Source organism: Pipra filicauda, unplaced genomic scaffold, assembly GCF_003945595.2.
Source record: "Pipra filicauda isolate LSUMZ 115617 unplaced genomic scaffold, ASM394559v2 scaffold159_size1710840_pilon, whole genome shotgun sequence".
Classification (NCBI taxonomy): Eukaryota; Metazoa; Chordata; class Aves; order Passeriformes; family Pipridae; genus Pipra; species Pipra filicauda.
The window spans coordinates 1,124,721-1,142,908 of NW_024104095.1; the positions used below are offsets into that span (position 1 = coordinate 1,124,721).

The 18,188-nt window shown below is 44.6% G+C and overlaps 1 protein-coding gene across 1 annotated transcript in view; it reads left to right on the forward strand.

Annotated features, from left to right (window-relative positions):
- The first annotated feature begins 2,765 nt into the window (after positions 1–2,765).
- Positions 2,766–18,188, forward strand: part of LOC113990068 (hepatocyte nuclear factor 4-beta-like) — a 29,181-nt gene continuing 13,758 nt past the window's right edge. The window contains exons 1-4 of the mRNA XM_027725147.2: positions 2,766–2,881; positions 5,380–6,762; positions 13,053–13,224; positions 15,112–15,206. Of these exons, the coding sequence (XP_027580948.1) occupies positions 6,648–6,762; positions 13,053–13,224; positions 15,112–15,206 (382 nt within the window). The 5' untranslated portion in view covers positions 2,766–2,881; positions 5,380–6,647. The remainder of the gene's footprint in view (positions 2,882–5,379; positions 6,763–13,052; positions 13,225–15,111; positions 15,207–18,188) is intronic.

Here is an 18,188-nt window from a genome sequence, read left to right on the forward strand (position 1 = left end):
ACATCTTAATTTTGATGAGTGAGGTGGAGCTTCACGAATGTGTTGATGGTTTCACAAGTTGATGGTGCCAGATATGACTTCCACTGAAATGTTTATATTTTGAGACAAAATGTGTTGCTCCCCCAAATTTGTCAGTTTTGCTACCTGGGACATAACTTTCCTCTTAGTTCCAGAAGGTAAAATACAGCTGATTAGGACTTTTGAATTCTCAGTCACTTGCACTGAGCAGAAAACAAGCTGCCAGAGGTGTCAAATTTAAGTCAGAAGCTGGTATCATGACTAACATTTGCCAACAAAATAAAGGACTGAAATGTTTTGTTTCTGTCCTTTTGCTACTTTAAATTTTGTTCAATATTAAATATTTTAATTTCTTTCCCTTTGGCGACTTTCAAAGTTCAGTTACAAATGAGAAATAATTTTGAAGCCAACAAATATTTTTTTTCCAAAACAGTACTAAATGAAACTTGTTCCTTTTCTTTTTTCCATAATTATTTCAAGTGTTGATCAGCTCATCTCTGTTAAGAAAGAAAAAGAGACAAGAAGTCCTCTGAAATATCCCCAGGGAATACCCACTGATAGAGGTATTTGTTGATGTGAGGAAAAATGTGCTGTTTCAGAATTATTGCAGGCATTTCTGATTTCTGAGAACTTACTCCTGCTTATGGAAAAGAAGAAGAATTCCAAGTGGTGCACGGAGGCATCAGGTGTTTGCCAGCCAGGAACAGGTTTGCAAAGGGAATTGGACCCTGCGTAGGGGGAAATGAGGTTCTTCACTCAGGTGTCCAAAAAAAGGGGGGATTTGTTCCTAAATTACCAGTGACTCGTGGCTACATGAGGATATCTTTGCAAATCCAGTTGTTATTCCCAGTGGGAGCTCCTGTTTCTCAACAGATCTGAAATCAAAAGGAGCTCTTGGCGCTTCCGAAATTCCGGCCTCGGCCAAACGCTGCAGCCAAGAACAAAAGTTATGTGAACTCAGAAAGAACAAGTCATCAGACTGCCCTCTGGTCAGCAGAAGAATGTGAAATATCTCAGATTTATTCCCCAAATCCAATTCAGGTTTCATCTGTGCTGAACAGTCAGCACATCAGTGCAATAACTGGGAATTTCACAAATTACCCAACCTGAAGTCACTATTTTCAGAAGGGTCTCTGTGTGATCTGTACCTGACAATTTGTAAAGACCAGAATCCATCATTCCAACCTGGTGGAAAAAGTTTTTTGGTGTCTTTTTTTTTTTTTTCGTTTTTTGGTTGGTTGGTTTGTTTGGGGTTTTTACCTTTTTTTTTTTTTTTTTTTGGTTGTTACTTTTTAAATCAACTTAAAGAAATTTTGTTTTTCAGCATGGTGACTGGAGCTTGTTTAACTTTCTATTTACTCCAAAGGGTTGTTAGGGAAGATTGAACCTAATTGCTCTAAAGGCAAATGAGGAAATGATAAATGAACATGTTTGGCAGTAGTAAAGCAAAATAAGCTTGGAGAGAAAGGAGGTGAAAGTTTGATCTTTTGTTTTTCTCCTCTCCATCCCCCTGTATGATGGGTAATGTCCTCCCATGTCCATCACTTCGTTGTCCATCTCAATGGGGACTTGAGAAATTTCTTAAACTGTTTTTATTTTATGAATAATCACCACACAGACAAAATGTTTCGTGGAGATAACAGAAGAAGAAGAAGAAGGAACCCCTCACTGTGCCGTGAAAGTCACAGCTTGTGGAAATGTTCACTGTAATAAGAAATACCTGAAAATGTAAAGAGGGGTTCTGTTGCTGTGACACAAATATCAAACTGCACCCAGGAAAGGAGAGAACTGATTTAGTAACATCTGGTCTTGATAACTTTGAAATATCTGCCACTGTAATTACATGCTAATGATATGATTTCACACTGCTTATAATCTCAGAAGCAAACTGTTTCTAATTATACATTACCCAGAAAAAGGGCCTTGCTGCCTTCTGTCTTTAAATTACTGTTTTTATCCAGACACCGTCTCTCCAAGTAGGTAATTCTATGGCTACTGTTGCTTCTGGTATCTGAGAACCACCTGAACATTGATGGATTTATGCTAATTACATAAAAATCCATTTTCTGAACCCTGCAAGTTCAGGAAAAAGTATAATTATTGCTGCATTTCAGTCAGAGAAAACCTTCAGAACAGTGGTAGGGCTTTTAAATGTGCTGCTATGAATAAAAGAAGAAAACTTCTGTGCCAAAAATACAGAAGCTTAAGTCTGCCTCCTCATTCTGCATAGCAACAAGTCTTTGTTAAGTTTTAGTGTCTCAGACACCTCTCCCCATATGCAGCATTGAGTTACTGTCCTTTAAAAACCTTTCCATCCTCCAGAGATGGGTGTGCAGCTTCCATGACTTGCAAACATCTTCTCCCACCACTTACCTCGCCAAAGAAATGTTGTTTCTGATGCCTTGCCCACAGTACTTTGTGTTCTCTCTTAATTAATCAAAGTGTTCTTATCTTATCTGCACTTCATCTTGTCCAACAGGCATTCCCAAAAGCATCCGAATTTTATTTCTAGGAATAAGTGTGTTGTCTTATTGGGACCATGTGTTGGTCAGAGCCTGCCCTGTGTCCTCTCTGCAGCACATCTGAGAAACCATATTGATTCATTCCCAGAGCACAAACGTTGAACATTCATACTATTTTTATTAAACATAACTCTGCTTTTTCTCTCCTTTCTCCCCTTTCCCCTGCACCCTCCAGCAATATCCAGCCTCGCTGAGTCAAAACAGGAATAAATGGAAAACACATTAAAAAGAGGATTATGTCCATATGGAGGAGGATTGACATCCATTTCCACACTGAGAAGACTGTGTTATACCATCCAGTTTTGCCTTTGGTCATCCCCACACCTCAGACGCCTGTGCAGGTGAGTCAATGACTGAACACCCAAGGGAAGGAGAGACACCCTCAGTCCTGTCCCCTCACTGGAAAACCAACAAGGTGTTTTGCAAAAAATATGCAGTTCTGTCTCTTTGCAATGAATTGTGCTCAACTCACCTCCAGAAGCATCAGTTCTGCAGCCCAGAAGGAGCTCTTCCATACTGCTTCATCCCCTCTTGTAAGGTTACTTAGTAAGATTGGGGTGTAGAAGCCTGTGGGGGAACGTTTGCTGCTCTTGCCAGTGAGGTTTCTCATCTCAGGGGGGTTTCTCATCTGCTGAGCTCCCCTCCTTGCAGCTCCAGTAGCAGCATCAATATCTATACTGAGCACATGCTCCCCCCCCTCCCCCTTCTCCTCCTCTGGGTGAGAAAAAGGAGAAATGTGGAACAGGAGGTGGGTTTTTTGCTTTCCTGATTCATTCTGGTGAAAGCTCTGGAAACCCATACTGGGGTTAATATCTCTGAATCCTGTTGGAATTACCTTTGCCTGGGCCAGTGCTTGGCTTATGAAAGAGAGGTCCCATCTCTTTTCTGCATTTAGAGAAGGTTAGAGATGAGTGATGGAGAAAGATCAGGGGGGCTTTGGGCCCACCAGGTCTCCTCTCATCCCAGAAACCAGGAGGTTCTCCCAGAACCTCCTACACTTGATTTAGAAGTCCTTGACCTGGTTGGCTCTTCTCAGCACTGGCACATCACAGGGATGGCCAGAAGTTCTGCACACAGATGGAGCTGAAGTAGGTCCTCAAGGACTGCTGCATCTGTGCCCCATGGAGAGCTCAAATCCTGGGGAAAGTATTTCATCAGAGAGCTGTTGGTCAACCTCACAGATCCTTACCTTTAAATCTGTCCTTAGGGTGTGAAGGACTTGAGATTCCCCCTGTCCCCAAAGTGCCTCCTGTGCTTGTCCTGTTTCCACCACAGACCAACAGAGGCTGATCCATGTCCTGCTGCTGCTGAGAAGATCCGAGGGACTGCAGGTACTTTCTGTCCTTCAGGATGATGCTAAAGCCAAACCCCAGCCCTCTCTCACCTGTCACCTACCTGTTTCCCACATCAAAGAGAGATTTGCAAGGGTAGATTTTTATATCTAACAATTGCTTGAGGTCAACCAGAGAGATATCTCTCCCTAGTCTGCTCTGTCAGGCTCAATTCTTATAAGGTAATGAAGAAGGCCCCTAGAGATTCCTGGCTCAGACAGGTGTCCCTTCACTGTGACAATGAACAGTGGGAGTAGATGTGAGGGCACCTCTGAGGGAGCTGGATTTCTCCTGATGTTCATAAAACTCAGCCCCAGCCTTATCGAACTGCAGCTGTGGCTCAGAAAGTGATGTAAGAAAGCAGGGAGAGGAAAAGGAAGAAACTGTTCAACCCTCAGCAAAGCTTTGTCACTCCTCAGGGATGACTTTGTGCTGGAGTGGTTTGGAACAGGGCGCTGACACCTGTTTGAAACACAAATGCCATGTTGATCACTCCAACACCACCTTCCATAGAAAACCAGTCCTGATTAGCAGTGTGGATGTGGTGCTGAAATCTGGTCCTGAGCTGTGAAATTTGCTCTATAACCTTTTCTCATTCCCAGAATGAAAATTGTCCCAGAACAGCCTCATTGCCCAGATATCCTTGGAAATGAGCCTTGACCCTCTGACTGTACTGAGGGATCGAAAACATTGAGGGATCTCCCAGGCCAGCAATATCAGGGCAGGAGCCCATATTTCTTCTCTCTGGGCCACAACTGCCCAAAAACCTGGTAAATACCAATACATGGTGATTTTAACGGTGAGAAATCAACAAAAAAACCCTGGAATTGTAGGAATGTGAAAACTCAGCTGCAATAGTAGCAGAGTGCTGGGGATCAGGCAGGATTGTGCCCATAGCTCAGTTTAAAAAAAAAAGAAAAGTGCCAGATTAATGGGCATAATCAAGGCTGACATTGAGTAAGAGACAAGAACGACTAATCAGATGCAAACTTAGCTGATGCTGGCATTACTGAGGGCCTGGGGGCACAGTCCAAGGATAAAAACATAACATCTTATCTAACCAAGGAGTCATTTGTGCACCGCCAGTTACAGCACGTCCTTAAAAAAGGAAAGGAGGAAAAAGAAAATATCTGTGGCACATGAAATTATTTTATGCCCCAGAAATGATAAGAAAGCAAAGCTAAGTGCTCCTGTACCCAAGCTTTATAGAGGAAAAACCTATCTCCAGTTAACCCATTGCAATGTCCACTGTAAATCCCCAGGATGTGAAAAAAATACATTAAAAATAAAAATAAATTGGGGATTAAATCAAAATTAATATAAATAAGACTCTTAAAAACTCAGTTTAGTCATATTTCTTGCTGTTTGGAGCTTTATAGGATACATGGGGCCGGGCTGCTCCTCGGTTCAGTGAGAGTTCAGGCAGTCTGGCAATCCTCTTCTTTTGGCCAAGGCTTCTCTTCTGGCAACACATTCCCCTGTTTCTCAAGACTTTTCTTTTCCTCCAGATTCAACAGGACATTGACCTGGATCTCACACAACAGCTCATGGAAAGGAAAGGCCCTCTGACACAAAACAACGTCACTGGAGAGGGAACTGTAGTGTCAGGGAAGGCGTCTGGAAGATGAATCTGGGAATAAGCCAATCACTCCAAGCTACATCACTTTGCGTGGCTGAGTTTTATCTCCGGTCATTTTCAGTACAGCTGATGAGTCTTAATAGAGGAAGAACTTCTGTGTAGAATCCAGTAAATTAAAAAAAAACAAACAACCAAACAAAAATCGAACAAAACTACCACCACAGTTCTGCGGGGAAAAACTGGAATTGTATTTCCATAATACGGACCTTTCCCAGAAAGGCGTGGGTCAGCGTGAAATGCAACACCACCCATCTGCAAGGGAGTGTGCCCAGTTCAACACCACCCATCTGCAAGGGAGTGTGCCCAGTTCCTCACAGCCTTTTCCATTTTCGTCATTTGCCATCTCTTGAAACCTTCCACCGTGACAACTCACACCACAACCCAGCTCCTACTCAGTGGGAGCTCTGGGACACTGGGGCTGCCTGGAATTGGGAGGGAGAAGACACAGGTGGCAGGGGCAGTGGGTGATGAGTAGGAGAAGTCACCTCCTCCACCTCCCCTCTGTGAAACAATGTGTACAACTGGAACGAAGCCTCATTTTTCCCTTCCAGCAGCAACTCAAGGTGTGATCCACGTGCAGCGCTGTTGGGATCTTAGGGCAATGCCTCAGGTTCTCAACGCTGGCCTGTCTTGACGGCCTTCAGCCCCTGGTGACTCTGACTTGTTGTCCTCACAAGCCTCAAGTGACATCACTTGCCCTTTCCCCAGGGGCTGGGAACCCAGCAAGGTGCCACTGGCACAGGTGTGATTTGACATGACCACTGCTCTGCCCTGGGAGAGCGACACTTGTGTGTGAACACCTCTGCACAGCGCTTCTCCAAATGTTTGTGCAGGAAGAGCCATAAATGGGGCTGTGTTGACCCCAAGATGCAATCCAAGTGTTTGAGTCTAGGCCTTATCTACATCCCCTTATCAGGAGGAGGGAGCACCGATGCACCCCGGGAAGGGAGGGGACTGTGCACACCACAGGGAACGGCCTCGTCCCTTCTCCCCTGGCACGGGGAGGGGACTGTGGGCAGAGCTGGGTAATGATTTGTCATCGCGAGGGCCGGGGTGTCTCTCTTTGCAGAGGAAACCTTGGCCGTGATTGACAGCAGGGCTGTTTTTTGCCGCTTCCCTCGCTGTTGTCAAGTAATAATGAAGCTTTGTCAGTCCATCATGGACATGGATATGCCAGATTATGTGGACTCCTTGGACTCCTCTTACACCATGCTGGAATTCGACAACCTCCGGGTGCTCCCCAATAACACCGGTGAGATTTTTATTCGTTTCCTCTTGAATAACTTCCACTACCTCTGTTGCAAAGCTGAGATCCTGGGAAAGACAGGTGGGAGGTGTGGGGCAAAGGGTGGAAGGGGTAATATTTAAGCAGCTGATCTGTCAACCTGTGGCATCCGTGGTTGTGTTTGGGCTGAAATGCGACTCTTTCGCTTGCCGGTCCCATTCTGAGTTGTTCTTTTCCTTGGTGGGCTGAGCGCCATGTCCTGAAGAGTTTGGCAAATGCTGGTAGAGTTTTTCATGGCACTCCTTAGGTCTGTCCCCCTGTGTGGCTTATGAGAGGAGTTAATACCAATATTTCTTCCTTCAAATGCGTGTTTCATTCCCATCTATGGCTTAGGTCGATATTTAATCCTCGGGAAAACACGTTGTCTCAAATGACATTTGTCTATGACCGTGTGTCCCATTCAAGTTGTTCCTAAGGACTTGGTCTGAAAAACAACATCCAAATCATTACTTTACTTGTATTTTTAAGGGTTACCAAGATGATCCAACAGATTTTATGGCACAAAAGAACTTGGCTGTGAGGCGGGAGTGTTTATAGGCAGAGACTTCCGCTTTGTTCACAGAAATAAAGCTCATTTTGTGGTGTTTAGTTTTTGTTATTTAGTTTTTGAGCAACCAAAACTGCTCTGACATAAAGTGAGTGCTATTCTGTGAAATTAACTGCTCACTGTGTAAAAATAAAGGGCATTTTGGTCATATTGCGTGAAACCACCGTGTAACTGAATGAGATCCCAACGTTAACGAAGCCTTTGGAGAGTTTTGGCTGCATTTCATTAAATTTGTTAAGGAGCTTAGTGAAATTAAGATGGGATTTTCGTGTTTTCTCATTAGCTGGCTCATCAAAAGAAATCAGAGTTTCAGTAGGGCTATTGTCCACAATATAAAATGATTAGACTTATTATTGTGGGACATGGAGGGATAGCAAAGCTAAAAGGTCCATAGAAATTTGAATTTAAGTTTGACTTCAATAAAGCTCTGGCTGTCCCCAACTAAATATATATTTTTGCCAGCTGCAGATAGACTGGCTCTTATTTCTTATCCTTGCAGAAAGGTTTTCCACCTCCTATCCTACTCCAGAAATGATATTTAACACAGATGTTTCTCTTTGTCGCTTGCTGCCGAACAACAAGATGCTTTTCACTTTTTGAAGTGGTACAGATTTCCTCAAAATTCAAAACTGTTTTGCAAATGAACCACGAAAGCCTGTTTGGGGCTCTCTGGTGATTCATGCAGTGGAACTGACAGGTTGAGTCTTTTCTGAACTTTATCGAGATCGGGATTGTGTTATTTGTTGAGCTGTTAATGAGTAACTGGTTCTCTCGGGAACGAGCTGTTTTGAAATTAGCTTGTTTGTCTTGGGTAAGTGTCCTCTTCTACAGTTTGTAAAAATAACTTCAAAAAAGGCCTGAAATGTCCATGCATGGAAATATATTGCCTACCAGCTGAATTCAGTTCCCAGGGGTAACTCAAAATCACACTTCCCTCTGTAGCTTCAGAAATAATTTAAAATTTGTTAGAATCAGGAAATAATCTCATTTTAGGTACTTTTACAATTATACTGGATTGTTTTAAGCCATATTTTTCCCAAGACTTGTGTGTATTTTTTCCCCTACTGAATCTAATGGCAGCTTTGCCCTCTATAAACACGAACAGGAAGGGATGCAATATTTATTGTAATGGATTCAGGGCGGCTTCTTACAGTCTGAACAATTTCAAATGTGAAAATTAGAATATTTTCAAATAAGATCACACTTTCTTGAAAACAACTATTTCCTTCTTTGGAACATTATCAAAAATTTGGGTTGATTAGTGCTGTGGAGTATCTTGGGTGCTGAGCTTTCTGCTTCAGGAAGCTGCTGTTGGTCTGAGATTTGCCTAGATATGTGTTTTGGCTTTTCCACTTTTAAGTAGCCCATATTTTGCCAGATATTTTGAGACTAATTCAAAATAAAGAATAGAATCCATTATGGAAGGAATATAATAAATTGTCTGGTTTAAATAGAACGGCAAAAGGAAACGAACAAAAATCAACCCTAATTCCCTCTCTCCTTTATAAAATATGTGTTGTACCAGCAGAAATTTTCCCATTCTGTACAAACTTCTTTGCTTTACCTTGGCTGGTGTTACAAGCCATATTCTCACTTAGTTTTTATGTGCTGTTAATACCCCTTTCCTCATGCTCTTGTCAGAGTTGTCTCATTTTGCTTAAAATATGAAACATTATTGCAACTCTGCACTCATTCTTTAGTTGAGGGAGTGTTTTCTCCCACGGTGGGGCTCGTTTTCCTGTTTCAGCACTCAACCACCACACTGATCCTTGGGACTTTGGCACAGGGTTGGTGAAACACCTTTCCCAGCCCTGCTGCTGACCCAATTCAGACCACAAAAAAGCCACCAGAGATGTTTTGGCAACGTTTGGCTGTTGTGCCTGGGGGGAGCTCTGGCTTTTCTGGCTGGCCTCTTCATCGTTGTTCCTGTAGGATTCGGGAACACTAAATCAAAGCTATGTTTTAGATCTCAAAACCCCCTTGTATTTGCTAAAAACTGCTGTAGAAAGCCACTGACCTGCCTGCGTTTCAGTTGTAACCCCCATCCTGCCCTACATCTGTGTGCACAGATTTTGCAATGCTGGCTTTGGCCACCAACTTTGACTGTGTGTGCAAACCCACATTGGAAATCTCTTCACGTTCTAGCCCAGCACGTGGAATTCAGGGGTTTCTTAGCTGCAAATTACGTGCACCGAGACTGGCTTGGATTCCTGGGTAGATCAAAGCAAAAGCCATTCTGGAAAGTATTGCAAGACCATTCTCTTTTATACAATGTGCATCTAGAAGAGATACAACCAGTAATACAGCTGAAAGGTAAAGCAGGAATTGGCCAGATAACACGAGAACATCCTCACCGTCATTTCCTATCACTGCAAAACTGACATCACCATTTCAGCCCTGGTTAGGTAATGACTTACAAAGAGAGGCAGCAGGTACCAAAAACTGGGATGTATTTTGTTTGTGAGCTTGGCTGATCCCAAAGCTGGTGAAGCCACTGGGGTACTCTCATAGCATTAGGGATGTAACTCCCAACCTGCACATATATATATAACTCACAAAAAATGTTTGAAATTCAGATTTTTCTGCCAGTGACCCTTGGGACTAGTCCTAGTGAGAAGCCTGGACACAACCACCAGTCCTCAGCTCAGCCTGGGGCTCACACAAGGTCAAGAGGAGTTATGGTCTCTTCATGGAGAACACAATCACTTGCATCTCTCCAGTGGAAATCCAGAGGCATTGTGGCATGGCTTAGGAACTGTTCTGTTTACCATGGTGATGAGCATCTATAACCAGTATATAACTCTCAACATCCCTTTCTAAGGTGGTGAGGACAGTTGTGAGCTTGGCACAGTTGTTGTGAGACAGGTGGGTCCTGGTCAGATCCATCCTAGTGGCCCTCAAGCCCAGCTCTGGGTGGTGCTGAGGTCCAGGTAGCAAAGAGGCACAGCGTGGGAAATGAAGCCCTGAGCAGGTGATCACCTGGTGTCAGGCAGGGATGGAGTGAAGGAAGCAGATTTCACAGGCAGGGGGCTGTGCTGGTAGGGATCCTGGCCTTCCTCTGCCTTTTCTCACAGTGGTCATTTCAGGGAAAACCCAGAATTCCCCAAATACCGGGCAGGTTTGAAAGCTGCATCAAAATATTCTTCTGGTGTGTGGGATACCAGTTGTGCCTTTGCTCTTCTCTGAGCTAATTCTCACTTGGAACTCATAGTTGATTGGTGACAGGATTTTGTAATTAAAATTTATCGTCATAATTAACATGTGCATTCTGGCTTAGGGCTTTCCTTTTCTTTAATGTGTTTTTTTTCTTTTTTATTATTTCTGTTCACGTTCAGCCAAGCTGAAAAGGACACATGGCTCCTGAGCAGGGACTGAACTTTTAGCAGTGTAACACCCAACTCACTTGCAGTTTGTCTGTGTTTCCACAGGTACAAGTGAGGGAAAAATTTGGTTTACTAATTTCCATGGGCCCTCACACACACAGTGCTGATGGTCCTTCCTCCAGTAATACTTGGTTTAAGGTCAGATTTTTAATTTCTTCCTTCTATCAGCCAGCAGCTCCTCCAATGTCCTACACAAAGGAAAAAAAGTCTTTTCTGGTGAGTAAATACTTTCCAGCATCAGGAACTGGAGGTCCATTTGAGACCCAAACTGGGTGACCTTGGCTTGATTCCCCTGAAGTCACTAGAGAAAGCACGAGTGAAGCTAAGAGGAAATTGGCCTTCTTATCTTTATTTTTGTTGTGCAATTTTTTAAATGGAATCCAGCACACTCAGCACGTTTGTTTATGGTCATGTGCTCCTTCAAAAAAATAGATGGAGCAACAGATGCACATATGTTTAGCAGTACAGTTATCCTCAAGGGAATATTGTAGTACAGCTCATTTAATACTGAGTTATTAAGTAAAATAAAATGAAGAATCATTGCAAAAAAACCCCTAAAAATCAATGTAAATTACCATTAAGCAGCTCTGATGTAGGCAATGTTCCTAAAGGACCCAAGTGTCACTTACTGACAAATGTCAGAGCTGGGACCATCTTACACAGATTTTGGGAACAAGTGAATCTCAATTTCCATCATTATGACCTAAGAACGATTTTAATACTGTCATTCTTTCTTGTCGTGTTGCTCCCATAATGCTACAACCTACTTATTTATTCATCCATACATCAGAAAGTGAATAAAGACCAAAAGGGATTTTTTTAGGGACTGAGGGGAATTCTGACCTTTGCATTTGTGAAGTCTTAGCTAAAAATGTCTTAGTCTCAGCCTTAGCTAAAAAACTTTCCAGTTTTTGAAAAAATTAAAGCTTTATTGGCTGTATATTTTTGGGGGGCTTTTGATTACAACTTTCATTGCATAGCAAATATTTTCACTATAAATTTTTGATGTGTATTCATACACAAAAATAGCCTTCTCTCACTCTCTGTATATACACATGTCGTGTGTGGATTACCCAGGGCTATTTTTACACCTTATGGATTAGAAGATTCCCTCTGGGCTGTCCAGACCAGATGACAATTCCTCCCCTTTGAGTAATTTTCTCAAAGATTTCTCATTGCTCAATACAACATCAGCTGAGCTTTCCTCATCCCTGCCCATCTTTTCTGTGTCATCCCAGAGATGCGTCAGGACGTGTCTTTGTCCCCGAGACTTTTCCAAGGTCACTGTAGCATGAGATCAGATCCCCTGGAGTGCAGAACCTGCTCCCAGAGGTGTGATAAATTCATAAAACCATCCTGCAGTGAGTGCCCAGGTCAGGGCAGACTCCACAAATATTCCTCCTCTTGGTGAGATGTAAACACTCATCTGTGTCTTCGCAAGTGTCTCCTTATTTTTCCATCCCCAGGCTGTGCCTCAAATTAGGAGGATTAAGAGGGCAGAGAGTCTGGTGGTTAAAGCCAAGGGAGAGGTTCCAAGGGGAGTCTTCAGCAGTGTGTACACACAGCCCAGGGCAGGCAGGGGCAGAGCTATTCCTGCCCCAAATGAGGGGGTGCAAATGGAGGACATGACAGAGGGCATTCATATGACCTAATTTTAGGTCCCTAATTTAGAAGGTTGATCTTCTTGCACACCTCTGTTGCTTTCCAGTGGAAAGCAATGAGCTCTTCAGAGGGAATTTCAGAGCAGGAACCAGACTTAGAACTAAAGTGATTCCTGTGGGAGCTGCTGTCTCTGCCTTTCAGCTGCAGAGGAGCTCTCAAGAGCAGTCTTTTATCTCCAACACATCTGTCATTGCATGAAGCAGTTCATCCTTTGTGCCTCTGCTACCTCTTCTCTGCTTTCTATTTATTCAAGTTAAGGAGTTTTTGTCCATTGTCCTCTGCAGACACCAGCTTTGAACCATTTTCTCCAGGTGACTAACTGAGGAGGTGGCTCTCCATCCCTCAAAAACATGTATCTCACATCCAGGTGAGGTTTCTCTAAATCTATCAAAAAAAAAGTAGTGATAATTGACAAATCCTCACAAGCAGTTAGGGTTAGGCAGCTTGAAATCCCTCTGTTCACCGAAGCAAAGGAAAATGTTGATGGCAGAAGCAAAGCAGCTGAGCTACTCTCAGGGGAGGTTGGGAAGAGCACGACCATCAGTTTGGAGGCTTTTCTCGCGTGTGTGGGGCTGGCTCGGTGCTGTTTGCTTGCACAAAGCACCTTGGCTGGCTCTGGTGTCCATCACGGGGGGGGTCTAATGGTCCCTGTTCTCTGCCCACAGAGGCCATCGCAGCTGAATCAGCAAACACCAACCTGCTCCCCAACGGTGTCAGCTCCCTGTGCTCCATCTGCGGGGACCGGGCCACCGGCAAACACTACGGGGCCTCCAGCTGTGACGGCTGCAAGGGCTTCTTCAGGAGGAGTGTCCGCAAGAACCACGTCTACTCCTGCAGGTACCTGCCCCTGCTGCGATTAAAATGCAATTTCTGGGCGCTGTGAATGATTTGGGGTGGAGAGATCAGGTTGAACGAAGAGACCACCATGTCAAATGCCAAATTGCCATGCCATGGGTGCCAGCAGTAGGGCTGTAGTTTGGTTTGTGGCTGGAGGGCAGGGAGATGAGGAGTAAACTCAGTCCTATCTCGTCTTGGACCCTGAGGCCTCCTGTGGTACTGAGAAATCCCTTTAGTGAATTCAGCATCACTGCTTTCCCCATGGTGCAAATCAAGGAATCTCATAGACCTGAGGTTTGACTGGTGTGTAAAATACATAAATACAGGCCCTGAGTGTGGAGTGATGCCATGAACTTGTCACAGCCCAGCAAGGGAAAGCCAAAGTGGCAAAGGACCAAAGCTCCAGAGATTTCATCTCAAAACCAGTTTTTCTTGATTTTCCCTGTAAAATAGAACAAGCATCCAAGAGTCTGTCACCTCCAAAACCTCCACACATCCCTCCCCTCACAGCATCTCCATTTTTGTTTTGAAATAAAATAAATGATGTGTACTGACATATCACTGATGATTGTATGATCATTCTGAGAAATGAGCATGGACCAGAGATGATTCACATCCACTTTGGCACAGGTATGCATTTGAGAGGATTTTTTGACCAGAAGGCTATAAATTATAAATCTGCTATCTTGGTTGACCTTAGGAAAATGGTGTTTATTTCAGCACAGGAGAAAAGGGAAAAAAACCCCAAACCTGAATACACTCAAATTCTTCATCTCTAATTAAAACCTGGAAGTTTTCTTTCTGTTCCAAAGCTCTTCCTCCTCTAAGGGCATTCCAAATGTTTCCAGCGTGAGTCATCCTAATTGTGCAAAATGTTCCTGGTGTCCTTATCACTCCAGGGCACCCCAGCCATGAAAGACACCTAGGGTGACAGCAGTGTCCACCCACGTAGTGCCCATCCCATGAACCGTGGGATTCCTGAGGGAGGAGACTACAACTACTACTGGTTTCTTTGGAATTTCAGCTATCAGTCTCCTGGGAGTGGAGTTGCCGCCCCTTCCCAGGAATCCATGAATGTCTGTGATACTTGGCAGCTCAGGGAAGATCCACAGAGTCGAAGCCAAGGAAATGGCCAAGCTTGTCTGCAAGTCCTTATTTGGTGAGCTGTGCTGCATTCAGCCCAGCTCAGAGCTCGGGTACATGAAGTAACTGAAAAGTCTTGGGGCCTTTGTACCTTTGGCTTTTAACTAGTCTGGGAAACTGCCCCTGCATTTACAACCTGGTGATGGTCCCGGAGCAACCCCTGTCATCTCCTCTCTGCAGGGCAGGTTCCTCTTCCATCGCTTCACCCAACATGGCAAGAGCTGCCAAGTCTGCCTGGGCCACCCCTTGAACAGCACAGACGTTCCTAAATCCCCACAGAAATGAGGATGAATTAGGTGACCACGTGCCTCAAAACAAGGCCACAGACACAAAGGACTTGTGGTCCATAATGCAGTTATTGTACATGAAATGGGACAGATAACAAGGAAGTCAGACAAACTCCGACACCAAATAGCCAAAAACTTTCTGAAAGTGGGAGATGGAGCTCCTACAGCAGCACAACTCCAGTCACAGTCATGCTTTCACAACCAAAACCATCCCAGTCCCTGCAGGGTGGGTGGTCTGAAGTCGCTGCGCTCCCGTCTGGCAGGAGCAGCGCTCGGGAAGATGAGGAGCTGGGCCAAGCCAATGTTGATCCAACCCATTTCTTGCAAATCTTTGACTCTTCTCTAGGTCCATGAAGAAGATCAGGGAGGTCTGGGGCTGTATTTGGGGGTGCTCAGTGTGAGGGGGTTGCAGATGCCAGGCTGGTTGCTCCATGTTTTCTTTCCCATCTCCTCCCAGGTTCAGCCGACAGTGTGTGATAGACAAAGACAAGAGGAACCAGTGCAGGTACTGCAGGCTGAAGAAGTGCTTCAGAGCTGGCATGAAGAAAGAAGGTAGGTGCAAAGAGACATTTCCAAACTGCCTGTTGCTGTCTCAGACCCTGCTCCCACTGCAGAGCATTGTGGAGAACAGCAGCAGCCCTGGCTGGAGAGATGATGCTTTTTTTGTTGCAGTGACAGACTTTTTTGTTGTGGCTGAAAGCCCCACTTCCCATTTTATCTCAGTTTCAATGAGAGCCTGTTGACATTATTCACCTCTCCTGGGAGGCTGGAAAGTAGTACTGGGAAAGAGATGAGCTTCCTCAGGGTTTGTTTGGTCTCTAAGTGCTTTAGAGCAGCAATTTCCCCTCTCTCCATACCTGCCAGTGTGACTCCTAATCCCAGCTGTGCCAGTCTCAGTGAGGATCTGCCATTCTCATAAATGCCATCAGTTGACTACCTCAGATGGTGTGGTCAGCTTGGCTGATGCTCGTGTAGCTTCCTGCAACTCTCAGGGCAAGGTACAGCCTGGGCACGATCCTTTCAGTGGCAGAGCTGGTCCTTGGTGGCACAGGGCACACGGGCAGTGCTCCTGGAGGAGATGACTCAGGTGTCCCCCGAGCGTCAGAGCCAAGCCCTTCAGTTATTCTGTCCTCGTGGTGGTTACAGCATGGCCATGAGCCACCAGTAGCACCAGTACTGAAGGGCCAATCCAAACTTGGCCAACACCTTTTGCTGCACTTCCCACAGGCTGCATTTAGGAAGGAGGTGGAGCTTTGTAGGTTTGGGTACCAGTGGCCATCAAGTGCCCTTTCAACACACTGAAGGAAACACTGAGTGTCACTGGGACTAATGCTGAGCATGAGAAAACCCACTCTGTTAACCTGTGCCTATATCCGGATTCTCTGGGAAAGTCTGGGACCTATCCCAGCATTTCTGTTCCCTGCTCATCCAGTGTCTTCATACTGGGAGAGCGTGGATGATACTGTTTTGCTGATTCCAAGCTTTTCGTGCTTCTCCACTGAGTGCTCAGCAAAGTGGGGACCCGACCCACAATGGGTGGTACGTCCCCGTGACATGTCGGTGGTTGGGTGGTGGTTTCAACACTCTCCACCCTGTATTTGTGCTGTTTTCCAACCCACTGACAGCTGAAAGATGAAGGAGGTAGAAAGGAGCTTGAGAGTTTCTTTCCATGCCACTGAGTTCACTCAAGGGGTGAAACTGTGGTTCCACTGAAACCAAGGGGAAATTTGCCACTCTTTTCTGGTAATTCATAAGATTTCACTGGTGATGAGACAATCTTTCCAATGTTCTGACCATATGTTTTCCTGGAGAAGAGGAAATTTGAAATTTGGCATAAGTCATGGATGTAGCAAAAATGCCTACTGGTTTATTTCAGGAGAAATGGAGTAAATACAGCAGATGAAAAAATAATTAGAGTTTGAATTAATTAAGGCCAAACCAAAGCTGATCTGGTCAATTCTAGATGGGGATAAAGCCGATTGCTGATGTAGCTCCAGTGCTTGGAAAGGCTGAAATCTGGTTATCAGCTCCATTCTTTGAGCTGAAGCATGATTTTTATTGGGTTTTATGGTAAAAGTTATAAAACCTTGGCTCAGGCCTTCATCACTGATTGCAGCTTGATGGAAGATGACTCATTTCAAGTTCCACATGGTCACATTCTTTGAAACTCTTTTATGAGTGCACAGTCAGGTTGTGTGCTCACAGACTGCTCATGTGTTTGGGAAGGAGGATTTTAAAGCACCTTGAGCAAGTGCTTTGCAGAAATCAGCTTAGCTGACCAGAGCTATATCCCAAGCACGTGTGCAGGAGTGGGAAAGAAATTTTCTTGCACAATTGTGTGCGCAAAAAGAACACAGCTGTTTGCCTTGGGGTGGTTCTAGATTAATATTAAACAGAATTGCGAAGCTTGAGGGAAAAAGAGAAGCCATGCCTTGGATGGAGTTCTGTTAGGAGGATACAAACATTTGTACAAAACCTTTTGGCAGTGTGCACAGGTCTGTGCTGGGAGGTGGCAGTGGTGACATCCACACTCGCCGTGGTCTGTGAACCAAGAGCTTGACACCCTTTCCCTGGCACATCCCTTCCGAGCCAGCCCCTGTAACAGCAATCAGACTTTCCAGGGTGTGGTAATAGCATTGTTTACCCATGGCAGAGGGGAAGAAGCTGGAAATGATCCTTTTCCCAGGGAAAATACACCTGGGATGGGGTGAGCCAGGGCTGTGTCACCCTCACGCTGAGGGTGCCCCACTGACCCACTGCTCAGTGTCTGTGTGTGCAGTGTTAGAGAACTTGCTGTTCCTCAGCAAAACTAACTGATAAACTGCAATTTTGGATCCAGAGTGATCTTTTTTTTTCCAGTCTTCCTGCTTTGTAAGACGTGATGTGACACTTTTGGATCTTTCTTTTTTTCTCTGTTGTTTTTTTTTTTTATTTCCATTTTGGAAACAATTCTAGTGGATAAGATTTTTCAGGGTGCTATGCAGGGAAATTTCTGCCTAAAGAAAAATCCATGTGATGCAAACACCTGAACTAGCTTTAAACTGTGTCAGGAGAGGTTTGCCATTTGGGGCAGCTGGGCAGATGTTTAAGAAAATTATCAATAGGATCTTTAGATTGCCTAGTTTGTATACTCTGAATTTGATCCTACCTTAAGAAAGGACCAAGACTGCCCCACACGAGACACACCTTCAAGCTTGTGCATTGAGATGGAACCCAGGTTCCATTAGTGCCAGCAAGACCAAGATAGGGCCTAAACTTGAGTCTTGTGGAAAGTCCAGTCCCCAGAGTTCTTAGAAATCAGCTCATTCAGGAACACTCCTATCCCAATTACTTTTTTGGTACCAGGAATTCACTTTAACATCAGTCATCAGAACTGGGACAAGGGGAGAGCAAAAGGCTTGCCTGAACACAAACCCCTTCTGGTCTCCTGAAACACCTCTAAGATGAGGATTTAAGATTTTTACAGAGATTCCCTCCTTTATCCTTGTTTTGTGGTTAGGGCCAGGACTGTGCCACAGGGGGGTCTGGGTGCTT